We start from the raw sequence: 17,512 nt of genomic DNA, 5'->3' as shown, positions 1-17,512 counted from the left end.
ACAGATAGAAATGTATCGACGATTTTAGACTTAGTTATATTTATTATTCACCATTATATTACATATATATGTATAATTACAATAGCATTATGTGTTAATTCTTAAACAGATATGAATAATTCTTCTATATCATAATATATTATTGTAATTTGTGAATAGATTGCAAAGAAGAAGAATTCCCTTGTTCAGATGGATGTATACCATCTTCATATGTTTGTGATAATATCATTCATTGTTATGGGGCAGAAGATGAAAATCACTGTGTTAACAATGCATTCATTCCGTATTGCCCCGAATCAGTGGCTGCACCATGTGATGATTTAAATAAATATCAACGTCCAGTAGCATATGGAGAGGATGGACAGTATGCACGAGTATATTGCTGGAATAACAATGTGTCTGAAAAGGATTCAGACATTCAATCAGTCACGTGTCGAACAGTATCTACGAACTCAACCTCGTGTTCATTCAGTTTAGAACTAGAGCATCCAGGTATTAATAATATCATGTAACGATAAATTATTTCAAAATATGCATGGCTTATCTTTTTATCAAAGCCTAATCGATAGGCCTACTAAAGAACATGATTAATTCAATTACTGACTGTAACTAGTCAAAACATATTGTTTTATAACACACATAACAGTGTATTCATAAAAATGTATTGGTTAATTATACTCAGCACGTGTGTTGATTGGTATTACTTCTTCCTAACGGACAAAATCTAATACCAATGTATTTTTAAATTGTATTGAGGTTTTTGTGAACCTTTTTGAGAATTGTTGTCACGTTAGGTTGCTGAAGAGCCAATTTATTGTGCGCACTGTTTATAACTGCACATGCTACTCTGCGTCCATAGCAGTCTTTTTAAATGACCTAGTTCCGGCCTAGAGTTTGTGAATGAGTTAGGTTGGATAAATTGAATACAAGTTTATTTCATAACAGTAGGTGTGATATAAAACAAATAATGAATGTTCATATAATATGTACTATTTGCAGTGACCATTTACAATGTATTCTTAAGTGACACCTTTCATTCTGTTTTCACTTAGAATCTGTTGCGACCGTTAGTGTTTCTGGAGTTTCTTGGATAAGTGTAGTTAATTTTACTATCATAGCAACGGAACACAGAGACGGGAAATCATTTATTGTTTACGAAGGCTCAAATTATGTGTTTAATGTTCCTGGAAATTCAAATGGTGTAATATATGTAGGAGTACATGGGTATCAAGAACTGAGTAAAGCATGGTCAACTCTCGAATGCATGAGTTCTAATCTTCCTACAATTGAATTTATACTTATACCGTTAGAAAATGATCAAACAATCAAACTTGTTGACCAAGGGATAGCACAAGAGATAATAGTAACAACCGCTTCTGGATCACCAGTTTTCATTCAATTGCCAGCGGGTAAATAACTTACAACTATTTTAAATGTATTTATATTATGTTGATTTAACTGCTCTCAAATAAATAAGTATGATTGTTATATTCACTTAATGAATGAATACAAAGTGAAAGTTGGATATTCAATTCTGGATAGACTATGAATTGTAGAGATAGATTTATTTGTATTGCAAAAATACACAATTTCAACCCACATTTTATTTCATTCTTAAATCCTAGTTTCCCCATCACAAGTCCGCATTTACTACATTTAGTAGCTTTGATCTTAATATCTTTTTGTGAAGTTCTTGTTTAAAAATAATATATAGACTATAGATTTTAATTGTTTTTTAAGAAAGCTATATCAAGTTAACGTTCAGCAAAAACACGTAGCGTATCTTGTTGGTTACCAATTGTTTGTAAAATTCAATATCGTTTTCTTACGGTAGGCCTACATTGCATCGGTACGGTGAGCCTACTCCTTTGTTCGCCCGGCCCTCTTACTATAAGACGGAGCAAACTAATAATTTTCATTTTTTGTCATATTTAGGAAGCGTTAACAGTCCTAATGGAACAAACATTAGTATATCAGTAAATGTACCAGACCTTTCCGACTCATCTCAATTCGAAAATATCCCAGTGTTGGTAAATGTTGGAGGTAAGAAACATTCTAGCATTAGTAAATTGATAAAATAAGAAATATATAAATGTAATGGATTATGATATTTTGTATATATAATAAAAATATATATATTTTTTTTCATTTAAGAAATAAATGTGTTATTTAATTTATTCGATTTAATTTAATAAATAAATTTCCTCTTTTTAAAACTTATATTTAGGTATTTCTATTTCATCGGTTGTTATCATTGAACTAACATTAACAGACGTTCAAAGTGGCGAAGTAATTGCTATTATTAAACCGATAACCGTGAAAGTACCAATTACATCTAATGCAGTGAAAGCCGGTGATAGAATTCAGTCTTTGTATTTTGAAAAACGGAAAGGTAATATTGTGAAAGATATTGTGTATGTAATAACAATTGTTACTTGTAACATTCTCAGTTTGCGTTGTTTGTTAAGAAAAACATATTTGTTTATATATATATATATGTGTGTAAATAGTCTATATAGGCTATATATTTTATTTCCTCATCTTTATCGTTTCAAATGAATTAATTAAAATTTCAGTATATCACCGGGAGGTTTAGAATTAATGTTCTTTACCTTGTGTTTATGTATTATATTCATGAAATGTATTATTTAAAACTCGTACTTACTTTTGTAATACCTTATTCACTTATTTTATTGTTATTGATTGAAAGAAAGAAAATAAATGGTTACGTTGAATTGAAATGAATTGAATTGTTTCAGGTTTTTTCAAAGCCCACACAAACTGTACTCTTGTCGGTACATTCATGTTATACAAGCAATTGTATCGTGTATTAGTTTTTATTACTAACCCTTGGTCTGTTCGATTACTCTGAGTGTTGTTAATTTGGAATCCAATGCTGGATGTATTGTATATGTAGTGTAACCTAATTATTTTTTTTAATGGCATTGCAACTCATTTTTTATTCCCTTGGATCTAGATTATTCATTATGGGTTATTGTTATGTTACATTTATTTTCTTTACCATTTAATAGGCGCATGGTCACCGTATAGTTACGGAGACGTGGTTTTAAGTAATGAAGCACTATACTGGGTTGCTGAATTTCCTCATTTGTCATTTTGGCAAGGAGGTTTTCTAATTGAAAATTCAACCTGTGTAACAGTCAGAGTATGCGAAGATGTCAACTGTTCTCAACCGATACCTTTACAAACAGTCGAGTAAATACTAACTTTAATATTTTAATACCTCATTGATTTTTACATGATTTTCAATTTTTTAATCAGAATCTGAGATGTAATCTTATAATGACTTTCTGTTAATATTGTCTTTAAGTTATTTTAGGCAATAATCTTTGTAGATTGTTATAACGGAATATAGTAGTAGTTACAGTTATTATTTGTGATCCTTTTGTTCTTATAAAAATAAGTTTGAATAAGGTAAAATAATAATGTAGTAACAGCAATACTTATTTTATTGTTTTATTTTATTTAAATTTTTATTTTATTTCCAAACCCATCCAACAGCAAAAGAAATTCGCCAATAGGTATTTTATTGTAGTTGCTTTCATGTTTCTTTTTATTACAGAGTTTTTGGTATAGACCACCGCTTTTATGCCAATGCAAAGACAGATATATTAGGTTTTGTTTGTATAACGGTCAGTGTTGGATCTACGGTAGAAGTTTCAACTGAATGTTCATATCTAAATTACAATGCATCTTATACCATACAAACATCAAATACGACTGCAGAATGCTCGTCAAATGACTGTACAGATATCATATTTGTCATAGGATGTCAGACTTGCACAGGATTTTTATGTGAAAATGGTGAATGCATAGATGAGGATGCACAGTGTGACGGTAACGCTGATTGTAGTGATGGTAGCGATGAATTAGAATGCATGTTAGACAGAGGTTGTTTAATTATTGAGGCCTGCATGGACAAAGAGTGTCTTACAACATTACCTAACTATCAAATAACGTAAGTACAATATATTGTAATCAGTAATATATACAATAAAAGCAACACACACAATTCGAACCATCACCAATCAATACTAACAAACAATATGATAGATATGATTTATTTTTAGATTATAGTGTATGTTTATAAATTATATTCATTTATTGTTTTATTTAGTTAACTATGCAGTATTTTTGTTTTATACAGAGTTTATGATAATTCCGGATTATCTACAGTATATACAAACAGTAATGGGAGTGTATGTGTACCTGCATATGTCAATGAAACGGTGTCTGTTTCAACAATTTGTTCGGACAGCCTTTTTACAACCAACCTGACATCATCCACATATGGCACGTGCTTGGAAAATAATTGCGATGAGATGCGTATTGTAATTAACTGTACAGTAAAACCAACTACCATTGAAACTCAACCAAATACTGGTATAACTACTGTAGAAACACAAACTACCACAGCAAACACAACTAAACTAACTTCTACCGCTGAGTCAACTACTGTGGAAACAACTAAACCAACTACTACTGCTGAACCAACTACTGCTGTTGAGCCAACTACTGTTGAAACAACTAAACCAGCTACTACTGCTGAGTCAACTACTTTTGAAACAACTGAACCAACTACTACTGCTGAACCAACTACTACTGCTGAACCAACTACTGCTGTTGAGCCAACTACTGTTGAAACAACTAAACCAGCTACTACAACTGAGTCAACTACTTTTGAAACAACTAAACCAACTACTACCGCTGAACCAACTACTGCTGTTGAGCCAACTACTGTTGAAACAACTAAACCAGCTACTACAACTGAGTCAACTACTTTTGAAACAACTAAACCAACTACTACCGCTGAACCAACTACTGCTGTTGAGCCAACTACTGTTGAAACAACTAAACCAACTACTACTGCTGAGCCAACTACTTTTGAAACAACTAAACCAACTACTACCGCTGAACCAACTACTGCTGTTGAGCAAACTACTGTTGAAACAACTAAACCAGCTACTACAAATGAGTCAACTACTGTTGAAACAACTGAACCAACTACTACCGCTGAACCAACTACTGCTGTTGAGCCAACTACTGTTGAAACAACTGAACCAGCTACTACTGCTGAGTCAACTACTTTTGAAACAACTAAACCAACTACTACCGCTGAACCAACTACTGCTGTTGAGCAAACTACTGTTGAAACAACTAAACCAGCTACTACAACTGAGTCAACTACTTTTGAAACAACTAAACCAGGTACTACAACTGAGTCAACTACTTTTGAAACAACTGAACCAGGTAATATTATTATATATTAATATAATATAATTGTCAACAAAATTGTATAGAAGATACATTTTATAAACATTTTTGTTTATTGGTATTAGTAATTGTTAAAAGTAAAATTAAAACCTACGTGTTTAGGATAATTATTTATTGTACTTATTGTTTTGTACAAATTCTTCGGTTTTGTAAACACACTCCAAAAGGTCAAATGCAGTTAAAATGTAAATTATATGTTGTTAGTAAACATTCACTTTTAGTTAATGCAAATAATGAACTAATCTTGGTTGTTGCAGTTACGTGTGGTCCCGATGAATATCGTTGCCCATCCAGTTCAATATGTATTCCAGAGAATTACGTTTGTGATAACTATTATAACGACTGCCCAGGCAATCTTGATGAAGATCCAGAACTTTGTTCAAGTATGTTTTTAAGTTATACCTTCATAAACTATTCATCTCAACACAATATGTATACAAGATTATGATATGATCACAATTAAACTAATGTTTGAACTTTGAACAACCCTTTCCTAATCAACATTGTAATTGCCAATTCATTTAATAAAAATCGAAATAAGGTTTAGGGAGCATTCTTTTATCACTAGCATATTTAAGGTATTAACCTAGATTTATGAACGTGGAAATAAACCTTATACCGTTTGATGTTAAGATTAATAGGGAAATGATATCCTGCTACAAATTTTACATTAAAATCTGTGATTCCAAGTTCAAATTATGTTAACTTGTATGATTTAAGTAGTTCCCTCTTTCACATTATCTCTTGTATTATTCCTTTTCTATGGAAAAAAACAGTATAAGAATAATAAGTACAAATATTTGTTGTATTGTTATTGTGCAATTATGTACTGGCATTAATCTTTATCTTAGGTTTGTGCACATGGTCTTACAATATAATCCCAGACAATGTCATAGTAGGCGGTTATCAGTATAACTTTGCATCTGGAGAGAACGTGACATATTCCTGTCAACAAGGATATTTTTTGGTTGGTGAATCAGTTAGTGAGTGCCTCGATGGAGAATTTCAATTTCCAGAATGCTTTGGTTAGTGGTATGATATGTTTCTTACAAAAAATGACATTTGTAGCTTTAGTTCACTGTGTTTCTTTGATAATATTTACACTGATTTGTTATTGTTGATAAATAAATTGCTTTATTTCTACTAATATTATATTTGTTTACTATATAATGGATTCCATGCTACAGTGGTTTGTGTATACAAATTTCAACCAATACAAATTGAACGTACATAATTTTCTTTCAGCTAACTGTGACCCACTTTATATTGAGGGAGTTAATATAACAGGATCTACAGAGCATGGTGAAGTAGTGGAGTTTTCATGTGAACGTACTGGTTATGAGTTATTGCCAAGTCGTGCAACAATGTCAACATGCGATGACGGCAGGTACAGTCGGCCCCTACCTCGTAGATGTAGAGGTAAGTTTTATGATTTCAATGCTATACTATTAGAATAATCGTTACGGCTTTCTAGCTTAGAGTTTCAATATTTTGATAATTATAAAACATTTTCCTAATTATTTTAAGATATTGATGAATGTACACAAGGCAGTCATAGCTGTGATCCAATAGGAACTTGTATAAATGAAGACGGTAGTTACCAATGTGAATGCCCTGGTGGGTATACCCTAAATGTCGATGGATTACAATGTGATGGTAAATATATCATATTTTGTATATATTTATTACCTAATTTAAAGTCATGAAATATTCTTAAGAACTTTTATTCTTGTTTCTAAGACGTGGATGAATGTTTTCAAGACAACAACTGTGCAGAAGTTGGAAGTAGCTGTGTCAATACTGCTGGAAGCTATACATGTGAATGTACGGAAGGTTACATTGGTGACGGATTTACATGTGAAGGTATAATACGTTGTTGTATATAACACATTCATATGCTTATTCTTAATGTAGCTAAGCCTAAATTATAGTTTAGAGGCAGATTATCGATAAGAAAAATCATCAGGCAACTGAAACTGATCTAGCTTAATTATATTCTTTATCAACGATTCTACTTGTATAATACATACAAATGATCTGAAACAAATTAAAGTTCGTTGTATTGGCTGTAGGCCTAATGCAAAACAAAAAATAGGTGGCGATGTTAAGGTTGGTCTTTTAATTGTTTTTTTTTAACGTACGTGGGAATATTTTATTATCGTACAAAAAAATGAAAAGTACATTAAAATTGTCGTGTTAAAAATATGGAAACAACACAACACTTGTTACAATAATATCATAGTCGATAGATTTGGAGTTGAATAATACAGTGGAACAATATCTTTAAACTACCGTACTTATTTATACTACTTATTTATACTATGTCAATACTTATATTTTTATTTCAGCTGATTATTTCTTCTTGTGGGGATTAGACCAAGGTGATTATAATCTTACTGCCGAATACGTATTACCATCAGGAGATGATGAATTGCCAGAAAAGATATCACCAACTTTTAGACCTACAAATGGTTTTCCATTCTATGGTGATTTCTTTTACAGTATGTATGTAAGTGTTATTCACTCTATATTTTTATTAAACTTAAATCTGTACCTTTTATCAATGTTACATTTTGCAATAGGCCTGCCATATTATAAAATTTCCTTGGAGTAGGTAAAGTTCAAAATATGGCAACATGTTTGTGGTTGTATTACATCTAGTTTACTAACATAAATTATTTAATACTTTTCATTTTGTTGCTGTTATAGTTTACGGAAAATGGCGTGATATCTCTGTCTAGAGAAAACGAACAAAAATATGGATTCGCTAATCCTCCTGATGGTGGTCTTGGAAGTACCTTTACACATAAAGTAATTGCACCATTCTGGGCTGATTCTGATTTATCAAACAGTGGAATTGGAAACGTATTCTACAGTGTAAGTGATTTAAATGTGTTTATCAATAGAAATGTTACGGATACATATTAGGTATCATATCTACAACATGATATGAAACCATCACCAATCAGTATGGCTACCATAATGTAACAGTTTTTATTGGAAATGCTTAACTCCAATAATCAGAGTTTGTAATTGATGGATAACATTTCTTTAAGCAAAATATATTGAGTATCAACATAAATTTGAGTTGGAAAAAATATCTAATGTTCTAGTTAATTTTTGGAGTTTATTGATTTTCCATTGATATTATTTATTTATGTCACAGCTGATTTTAGTCTAATTTTTAATGATTTTTTAAAAACCAAATAATGTATTTAATTATTTTATTCTATTTTCAAAATTTAAATTAGAGATACAAATGTAATAATAACTTGTATTTTAACAGGTATATAGCCGAAGCTTTAGCTCTGCAGCAACAGATCGTGAGGAAGAAATGTTGTCTGAAGGATCATCTCGTGTCAACACATTTCTTGGTACAAATACACTTCCTAATGATTATTCATTTAATGCTACTTGGATGCTTGTAGTCACATGGGACAGAGTACCACAGTATCCGGTGGTAAACAATGCTGAAAATGTAAGTAAACTACATGCACTGTAATTCAATAACTTTCAATATATTTATTATCGATACACTGAAGTAATTAAAGAATGTCTAGTGTGTAATAGTTTCAGTTAAATTACATTTGTAATGTTGAAAAGTAATTATGAAATAATGTTATAATAATGCCATTACTCGAAGTTATGAAATAATGAAATAAAATATATATATACTAGTTGGAATAATCGTGTTTTTCAGACCGCGACATTTCAAGCAGCTCTTCTCACAGATGGTGTTTATAGTTTTGCTATCTTCAACTATAAGATAGGTGGAATGCTATGGGACCCCACTGTCCTTGCACAGAAGAATGTTGTGATTGGATACGGAGTTGGTGCATATGGAGAGTATTACAATGCTCAGTTAAATGCCAGCATGTTTCCAACTGAGGACTCAAGATACACGCCTGAATCAACAAGTAATACGGAATTTAATGGGCAGTGGTTCTTTCGACTTGAAGATAACAACGAATATACTATCAATTATAGACAATATTGCATGGATTGGAGGCAGTTTGAATATGATAACTTGTTTTGGGCAGAAGGTCTTGGAACATGCCCTTGTGCGTTTGGCCAAGGGTCAAATGATCTTGGGTTTGGCAATGGTCAACGAGGAAATGGGAACAGAAATGAAGATGCAAACAATAATGGAAATAATGAACTTTCTCCTGAACTACTTTATGACATTAATGACATTGCAGGTAAGGACATTTAAAATTCGTTTTTGGAAATTTAAAAACGCCTTAAAACAATTTGTATTGAAATCACAAATAATTTGTTTATTTATTTCTCAATAGATATCAATACAGTAAAATTATTCATACATAGATATATAAAAATAATCAGGACGAAAAACCAGAGTTAGAATTTCTAGTCAAGGACAGAATTTAAAAGCTGCATCTTCAACTATCAACTTGAGTTCTTACGTCAGCCTAACGAATCGTACATCATATTATACATTTAAAAAATATTATCGCTATATTATAAACCTGACCATTGGAATTGTTAGGTATTAATTAGATTACAATTGCATGATTTGTTACACATTAGGTACTCCATTCTGCCTACAAACCCAGGTGTCGTCAGTGTATGGAGCAGGTATGATGTGTTGTTATAGGGCAGATGGATCACTTGTTGAAGGATATGAAAACAACGTATTCACTAGCAGCTTTGTTCAGAGGTATCAATTTGTTGAAGGGCCATTCTTTGATTTTTTGGCTTATATCTATTGGTTTTGTAAGTACTTTATTTAATTTATTAACAAACATTAATTGAAAATTAAATTTACTGATGATCATGTTCTCAAGTTTAGACATGAACAATTGAAAATAAACTCGCATTGTTAATCCTATTACTCTCGTTATTGTTATTATTTTAGGGGTATAATGCACGTGGTATATAATTCCAATTAAAAGAAAATGTATATTAGTATGTATGTCACAAAACGATTACATATTGATTCAGGTCCATTCAGCATCTTAAATATTTATTATTAAAAACTTTTATTTTTAGATTTTGATTTGATTCCTCGTTATGTATGTTGTGAAAAGTCTAATGACCCGTACTACTGTAACCTGTATTCTGAAGTTAGACCTAAAGGAACATGTGGTGGATATCTTCCTCCTAACACAGGTAATTACAATTATCGTATATTACTATCAACAAAAGGTGAAAGTAATAAAAGTAAAATGTTATTATAAAATCCCACTGAGAGTTAAATTATCTAATATAGATTAGATTAATAATGCGATGACCTAATATAATTTTGAAAAAAAAAACAAACAAAAATTGTTATAATTTCATTTATTTGTTATAGGTTGGATGTTTGGTGATCCTCACATCCGTACACTTGATGGCCTTGAGTATACTTGTAACGGTATTGGAGAATTTGTTCTTGCCACCGTCAACGATGGTGAATTTATATTCCAAGGTAGAATGCAAAAGCCTAAGAGTGAGGAGGATGTACAGGCGACAATATTTTCAGCATTTGTAGCTAATGGAGGCCCAACAACGGTAGGTTAACATTACGTTTTTTACTTTTAAGCTGATTCATTTTATAGTTTACAATACACAATAACGTTTATGGACCACTTTTTTTTTGTGAAAGATAATAATAAAAATGTTAGTTATCCATTGAAATAATAAGAATAATATTTTACTTTCTGATTGATTTTACCTAGACTTGTTTGTAGTGTAGTGTATTTATTGCAATATCTGAACTCAATAAAAATTTACTATTGCGCTGCTTTATCTTCTATACGTTTACACACAGGTACAAATGACGTTGAATGACAATGCAACTGACTTTGATATTTTGGTTAATGGAAGCATTGCAGTAAATAAATCTAGTCTCAATGAAGGTATTACCTATTTTCCCATTATATTTTTTGTTGCATAATGTATTGAGAAGCCAAGATTTCGTATAATACATATCTTACAGAGACACTGGTATGTGTACATATTACATTCTTAACTTTTAGTATAAACTTACAATAATATCAATAAACAAAGTTAGTGCTAGACCAGATATATATTTAGTAAGCGTAAGCATAGTACTGCAATGAACTATTCAAGAAGTTTATCTTCCCAAATAACAAGAACAAAACAAATAATATTAAAGCATTCCTAACAATTTCTAACAATAGCTTCTTAAACTGAAATCACATCAAACCCAAAATGAATTTCCGCAGCAGTCAAGTAAGCGTCAGTTATTTCAAGTGAATCCACATTTACATTCCAAGTTTCACATCGTTTGTAATACTGTTACTTTTTGGGTTTTATTTTATTTGTTTTTCATGTACGGCAGTGAATAGATAAAAAAAAAAAGATAATTATTAAAGTAACATTATTATGTTTAGGTCCGTACACACCGCCATCTGACACTGGGTTTATAATAAGTCTTCCTTCTGGAAATTCAACTGCAAATTCAACTGGAAATTCAACTGAAAATCGAATAATTGCATCTTGGTTATCTGGCATTTCTATTTCCGTTTCATTGACTGGTACTGTATTGGAGGCTGTATTTTCTATTCCAGAAAAATACAAAGGAGCAACAAAGGGATTGTATGGTAGGTGCATGTAATCTATGTCCTCTTATCGAAAGTAATGTCTTGCATGCTTTGGTAATCTTTTTGTTTCCATAATCGTGTCAACTAATCATTTCATAGAAATTCAGATGTACTGTGATAATTTAGCCTTTTCCACTCTGTGTGTCGATATTTGTCTTTAACAATGATGCGTGTGTTAATAGTATTACAGAAAACGTGCTTTAAATAAGCCTAAATATTATGATGAAACGTGTCGGAATACAAATGTTCAACTTTATTATCTATTATTGCATTATTTCTCAGGTGTTTGGAATGATGATATAACAGATGATCTTACATTTCCAAATAATAGTATGATGACAGTGCCAGAAGATGGACTGGTTACAGATAGTGACGGTTTTCATTTTGGAAATACATGTAAGGCCAGTATTAATTATATTTGCTAAATCTATGTAAGGTAATCAGTGGCGATATAGGATGAGAGATTAATTTTCCTATACAGTATAAATACGTCATCACTAATGTGATACATTGGCCGATCATAACTGATGCATTAATCAATTTGTGAATGTGTTAATGGTGGGGTTTGTAATTTCAACGCTCTTGTTGATGGATCTGATCTTGTTAACAACCGTTTCGCAGTAAGTAAATTTTAGGTACAACAAGTAATGTAATTTTTGATAATTTCGTTGATGATTCCCAAAAGTGAAACCAACCTCATAATGTTTTTCTGAGACAGGCCTTGGCCTCTAAGTCTGATCCAAATTAATGAAATCATTATTTGTTTATATTGTTTACATTGTTTAAGTTTTCATTAATTGAATAAATGTGAAATGAATTGGAAAATTGAATTGAAGTATTATCATTAGCAATTATTTAAAGTATAGTTTTATACTCATTACATAATTTCAACCTATGTTTCCTCTCATTTTTTTCAGGGAGAACTACAGAGGAGTCTTCACTTTTCAGTTACACTGATGGTCAATCATGGGAAGCATTGAATAATCTAACATTTGTACCATTGTTCTTAGAAGATCTTGTAGAACAATATTCTGGTACAGAATTTTACAATGAGTCGATTGCTGCATGTGGTAATGATCGTATGTGTCTTTTTGATGTACTAGCAACAAAGGATATTTTATTTGGTATGAATACAAAAGAAACAAATACAAACAACAATGAAAACGCAGAAGAACTTGGTAAGATCACACACAATCATAAACGTTAAAATGCAATAGTCTCATTCGTTTTGATTAATTATTATAAATAAATATTAGTCGGATGCGTTGCATATTTTTACCGACAAAATATGAAAACTCAGAAGAACTTGGTAAAGACACACAACTACATATAGCTAAAAAACATAAACGTTAAAACGAAAAATGTTCATTCATTTAGCTTAATAATCATAAATCATTAATAGTAGGATACGTTGCACTTTTTTATCAACGAAATAGTTTCCAATATGTTGATTCTTTTCTCATGTTTACATTTGTTCACAATATAGCAAACTTTCCACCAAATATTACAAGCGTTCTTGCAATTTCTCCGGTTGATTCAATTACGGGAGCCAACCGCTTTTTGGTTATGGTTGGAAGTCAATATATTCTAAGGGTTATTACATCTGACCCAGAGAATGACACGATAACTTATTCACTTCAAGATGCGGTGCCAGGTGCGGGTATTGATGCTGGTAAGTAAAACGTATTTTCACTTTGAAAAAGAATATACTAGTGGGGTCTGGTATAATACGTTGGCATAATGATCAGGATGTAACAAATCGAGAGAGCCTTTCTAATGACATATTTTTAGACCAGTTCATGCATGAAAATCACAATGATGATATGGTTGATGATGGCTAGAAAGTCTCTACCTTCACTGATAATAAGTAGTCTCATATCATCAGTGTTATAATAAGTAGTTATCTACCAAAACTGATATCAGTAGATAATCTTTTTTTCACCACTGATGGTATTAGATTATACAATCACTAACATCTTTTAAAAATATAATTTATGATTTTATATATCTTAAAGATGGTTTATTTAAATGGACTCCTGGTTCAACTGACCAAGTTCAAGTTACATTGGTTGCCACAGACAGTAAAGGAGCGGCAACTGCATTCCCACTCGAAGTTATTATTTGTGAATGTGTTAATGGTGGGGTTTGTAATTTCAACGCTCTTGTTGATGGATCTGATCTTGTTAACAACCATTTCGCAGTAAGTAAATTTTATGTACAACAAGTAATGTAATTTTTGATAATTTCGTTGATGATTCCCAAAAGTGAAACCAACCTCATAGTGTTTTTGATAAAAAAAAAAATTGGTGTGTAAACCTAGACGGCTTCACAAAACACATTTTATATTTAGAAATTTCTATTATTCCTAAATGAAGTTTAATTTGCACCCATGTAAAAGTAGGATATTGAAAAAAAAACAAATGGTGTAATTTAATTAAGGATATATCTATGTATATGGTAAACACTATAACATATTTTGCACAACTTTATTGTGCCACTTACACTTTTGATTTTGTTTTAGGTGTCCGAATGTGATTGTCCACCTGCTTGGACGGGCACCGATTGTAGTGAAGATTTCAATGGATGTTTAGATGAGCCTTGTTATCCAGGAGTCTCATGCATTGATCAGGAAGCTCCGTTAGCAAATGTTTCATGTGGAGTTTGTCCAAATGGTTTAGTTGGAAATGGATTCAAGTGTTATGGTGAATGTTTTCAATGTTTATAACCAAACGTGTTTGAACAAACTGGTTAATATTACTATAGTCAAATGGGAGGAACTGATTATTATAGTAAATTACTAATAGTCGAGGACGGCGGGCCGCTATGGTGATGACTAAAACAGAGAAACCTTATAAACGCAACAGAAACAGATTCACGTAAAACTATTGCAAATATGTGTTTTCTTTTAGATTACAACGAATGCGTTGAAGGTCGTGACAGGGATGACGGTGTAGCGTTCTGCCAACAGGAATGTACAAATACTTTGGGCTCGTACACGTGTAGCTGCAGAGAAGGATATGAATTGAATGCTGATCTAAAAAATTGCAGTGGTAATTTGATATGCTTGTTTCAATATATAAATAAAACAAGCAATATTGTGTTTGCTGCTTTTTCAATAGCGTTTTATAACTAGTATATTATTACTATTATAGTGACAAAGTGTGTGTATCTGATAATAGGCCTACTAAATGAATTCATACGTTTCTTTTTATAAAACCAATTTGATTAAAAACTTAAATGGAAACGTTTCCTAATGGTTTCTTAAAAAGAGATCTTTAAATTAATATTAACAATTTTGATTGGGTTTGACTTTATTGGAATAATTTATAGGAAAACATATATTTCTTTTCAGATATTGACGAATGTACGATGATGATTGATGATTGTAGTGATTATGCAACCTGTGAAAATACAGAAGGATCATTCAACTGCACATGCTCAGAAGGTTACAGTGGTGATGGAAAGACATGCACTAGTAGGGTTTTAATTTATGATAAATTATTGTGCTAATATGTAAAATAATGTTATTAATGTTGTCTCGAAGCAGATATTTGTATCATCATCTACTAATATATTTTACTTTGCATATTATTACCGACTATGTCGATTATTACTGTTTTTATGTAATTTATTATTATTAAGACAAGAATGAATGCGGTTACACTGACTACCCCTGTGACGAAGAGGCCGACTGTATGGATACAGAAGGTTCATACATATGCCAATGTGCTGATGGCTACGAAGGAGATGGAAAAACCTGTCAAGGTACATGTTATATACAATTCGGACATAGCAAAAAGGGTGTCACCTAATTTTCCTCACACTCTTTCCAAATATTTTGTTATTTAAATAATATTGTTACAGAGGCTCTTCACAATGTACAGCTTCAGCAACAAGGTAACACTGGTAAAGGTACAGATTTATATGTCATAAGACAGTGAAACTTTGAACAAGAAGACAATAAAACTTGTTAGTATCTTGAATGCACTATTAAGTTAGTAAATGAATAGTATTACAAAGAAACCGGCAACCAAAAGGGCCAAATTATGAAAAATAAACAATAAATATTGTTTAAAGGAATAACTGACTTGAATGTTTTGATAAACACAACTTTATTTTAGTGTGCAATCTTTTTTAAAGAACATTTTAGACATTATGAATAAAAGGTATTTCAATTCCACTTCCAAATACCGAGTCAGACAAAGCGATAATATCATAATAATTAGTTGTTGTATTATTCATTTCTTTAGACATTGATGAATGTGCTCGTGCACTTCATTCGTGTGACATGCAAGCTGATTGCACCAACATCCAAGGGTCTTATATGTGCTCTTGCTCTTCGGGCTGGACCGGTAATGGAACATTCTGCGTAGACATAGACGAATGTCCTAACAATCCTTGTCCGACAACTAGGTTTGTTTGTCAAAATATACCAGGTAGCTTTGACTGCAGCTGTCCCCTTGGATATGTAGGAGATGACACAACTTGCATTGGTACGCACTTTTTTTTATAGTTTTGATTACATTTATCATTATTTCATTTTATTAAATACGATGCATTTTCTTTATAATTAGACGTTAATGAGTGCACTTCTGGTAGTCACAACTGCACGAACCCTGCTATGTGTTTTAATACTATTGGCGGATTTGAATGTCCATGTAAAGAAGGTTACATACTGACAGATGGTATATGCCAAGGTATGTAAATTACAAATGTCACTACGTGTTTGCTTATACTTCGTATAATACTTCGTAGCATACTAAATATAGGACTACTGGTTATTATAAAGTACAATGCACTTTTGTTTTGTGAAAATAATTCAAAAAAAACATTTTATTTTAGATGTAAACGAATGTTTAGCAGAAACTAGCCCATGTGACACAAATGCAGACTGTGGAAATACACTAGGAAGCTATGTGTGTACATGCAACTCTGGATACATGCTGAATGGACTGATCTGTCAAGGTAAATCATTTATAATTGAATATACTTAAAAGTGATTGGAATTGTGAAAATGTTTAATAATACGGTGAATGATGAAACTTAATGTGACTATGTTATGAATTGTACATTAAAAACAGTCAGGCCTAAAGTAGAATGTCGGTATTTAGAAAAGCTAAGCAAACTTCCTTACATAATGTACATTTGTTCAACTTTTGTCTGGAAACATTGACTGCAAACACTTTATCACTTCCATTATTACCAAGTAGTGTTTTTTTTTTTTGCAATAGTTATATTGTTTGTGTGTTTGTTAAAAGGATAAAGTAAAAACTTAAAACCAGATCTTTACTAAATTAAAACAACGTATATTGATAATTGTCACAAAAGACTTATATTTACATTTTGAACGCGGATCAAGGGGCCACTTTTCTGTTCACATACATTTTGATACAACACTAGGCAAGATATATTACATTAGATAATTAGTAATTGACAAGTACAAAACATGTTCAACGAATTGCTCCGTAAAGTTAAAAGTAATGTATAAACGTTCTAGAAAGCATTTTAGGTCGCCATTTAAAGTGCAGATTTTACTTTGAGTGTGGGTACATCATCGTTTGTGCATCATCACATTATTTTTATCGACTGTGAAAGTTTCAACAAAGTATCAAAGCGCAAATGTGTTACAGTGTTTAGTTGTACATTATTAT

General features: G+C 31.5%; 1 protein-coding gene across 2 annotated transcripts in view; it reads left to right on the top strand.

Annotated features, from left to right (window-relative positions):
- Positions 1 to 17,512, top strand: part of LOC140052058 (uncharacterized) — a 58,212-nt gene that overhangs the window by 27,426 nt on the left and 13,274 nt on the right. Inside the window, exons 39-70 of one of the 2 annotated variants that reach the window (XM_072097443.1) lie at positions 160 to 492; positions 1,053 to 1,409; positions 1,936 to 2,043; positions 2,228 to 2,392; positions 3,033 to 3,216; positions 3,584 to 3,979; positions 4,169 to 5,229; positions 5,553 to 5,678; positions 6,147 to 6,320; positions 6,541 to 6,714; positions 6,823 to 6,951; positions 7,036 to 7,158; positions 7,644 to 7,804; positions 8,005 to 8,172; positions 8,582 to 8,773; positions 8,996 to 9,494; positions 9,844 to 10,029; positions 10,306 to 10,425; positions 10,610 to 10,806; positions 11,066 to 11,153; positions 11,652 to 11,861; positions 12,144 to 12,257; positions 12,779 to 13,039; positions 13,348 to 13,533; positions 13,877 to 14,061; positions 14,383 to 14,563; positions 14,771 to 14,911; positions 15,214 to 15,336; positions 15,504 to 15,626; positions 16,112 to 16,354; positions 16,436 to 16,558; positions 16,704 to 16,826. In XM_072097443.1, coding sequence (XP_071953544.1) covers positions 160 to 492; positions 1,053 to 1,409; positions 1,936 to 2,043; positions 2,228 to 2,392; positions 3,033 to 3,216; positions 3,584 to 3,979; positions 4,169 to 5,229; positions 5,553 to 5,678; positions 6,147 to 6,320; positions 6,541 to 6,714; positions 6,823 to 6,951; positions 7,036 to 7,158; positions 7,644 to 7,804; positions 8,005 to 8,172; positions 8,582 to 8,773; positions 8,996 to 9,494; positions 9,844 to 10,029; positions 10,306 to 10,425; positions 10,610 to 10,806; positions 11,066 to 11,153; positions 11,652 to 11,861; positions 12,144 to 12,257; positions 12,779 to 13,039; positions 13,348 to 13,533; positions 13,877 to 14,061; positions 14,383 to 14,563; positions 14,771 to 14,911; positions 15,214 to 15,336; positions 15,504 to 15,626; positions 16,112 to 16,354; positions 16,436 to 16,558; positions 16,704 to 16,826 — 6,954 coding nt within the window. Of the gene's footprint in view, positions 1 to 159; positions 493 to 1,052; positions 1,410 to 1,935; positions 2,044 to 2,227; positions 2,393 to 3,032; positions 3,217 to 3,583; positions 3,980 to 4,168; positions 5,272 to 5,552; positions 5,679 to 6,146; positions 6,321 to 6,540; positions 6,715 to 6,822; positions 6,952 to 7,035; positions 7,159 to 7,643; positions 7,805 to 8,004; positions 8,173 to 8,581; positions 8,774 to 8,995; positions 9,495 to 9,843; positions 10,030 to 10,305; positions 10,426 to 10,609; positions 10,807 to 11,065; positions 11,154 to 11,651; positions 11,862 to 12,143; positions 12,258 to 12,778; positions 13,040 to 13,347; positions 13,534 to 13,876; positions 14,062 to 14,382; positions 14,564 to 14,770; positions 14,912 to 15,213; positions 15,337 to 15,503; positions 15,627 to 16,111; positions 16,355 to 16,435; positions 16,559 to 16,703; positions 16,827 to 17,512 lie in introns of both variants that reach the window. The other variant, XM_072097442.1, reaches the window with a different exon arrangement.

Source organism: Antedon mediterranea, chromosome 6, assembly GCF_964355755.1.
Source record: "Antedon mediterranea chromosome 6, ecAntMedi1.1, whole genome shotgun sequence".
Lineage (NCBI taxonomy): Eukaryota > Metazoa > Echinodermata > Crinoidea > Comatulida > Antedonidae > Antedon > Antedon mediterranea.
Note: the sequence above shows the minus strand (reverse complement) of the source record. Positions and strands in the feature narration are given on the sequence as shown.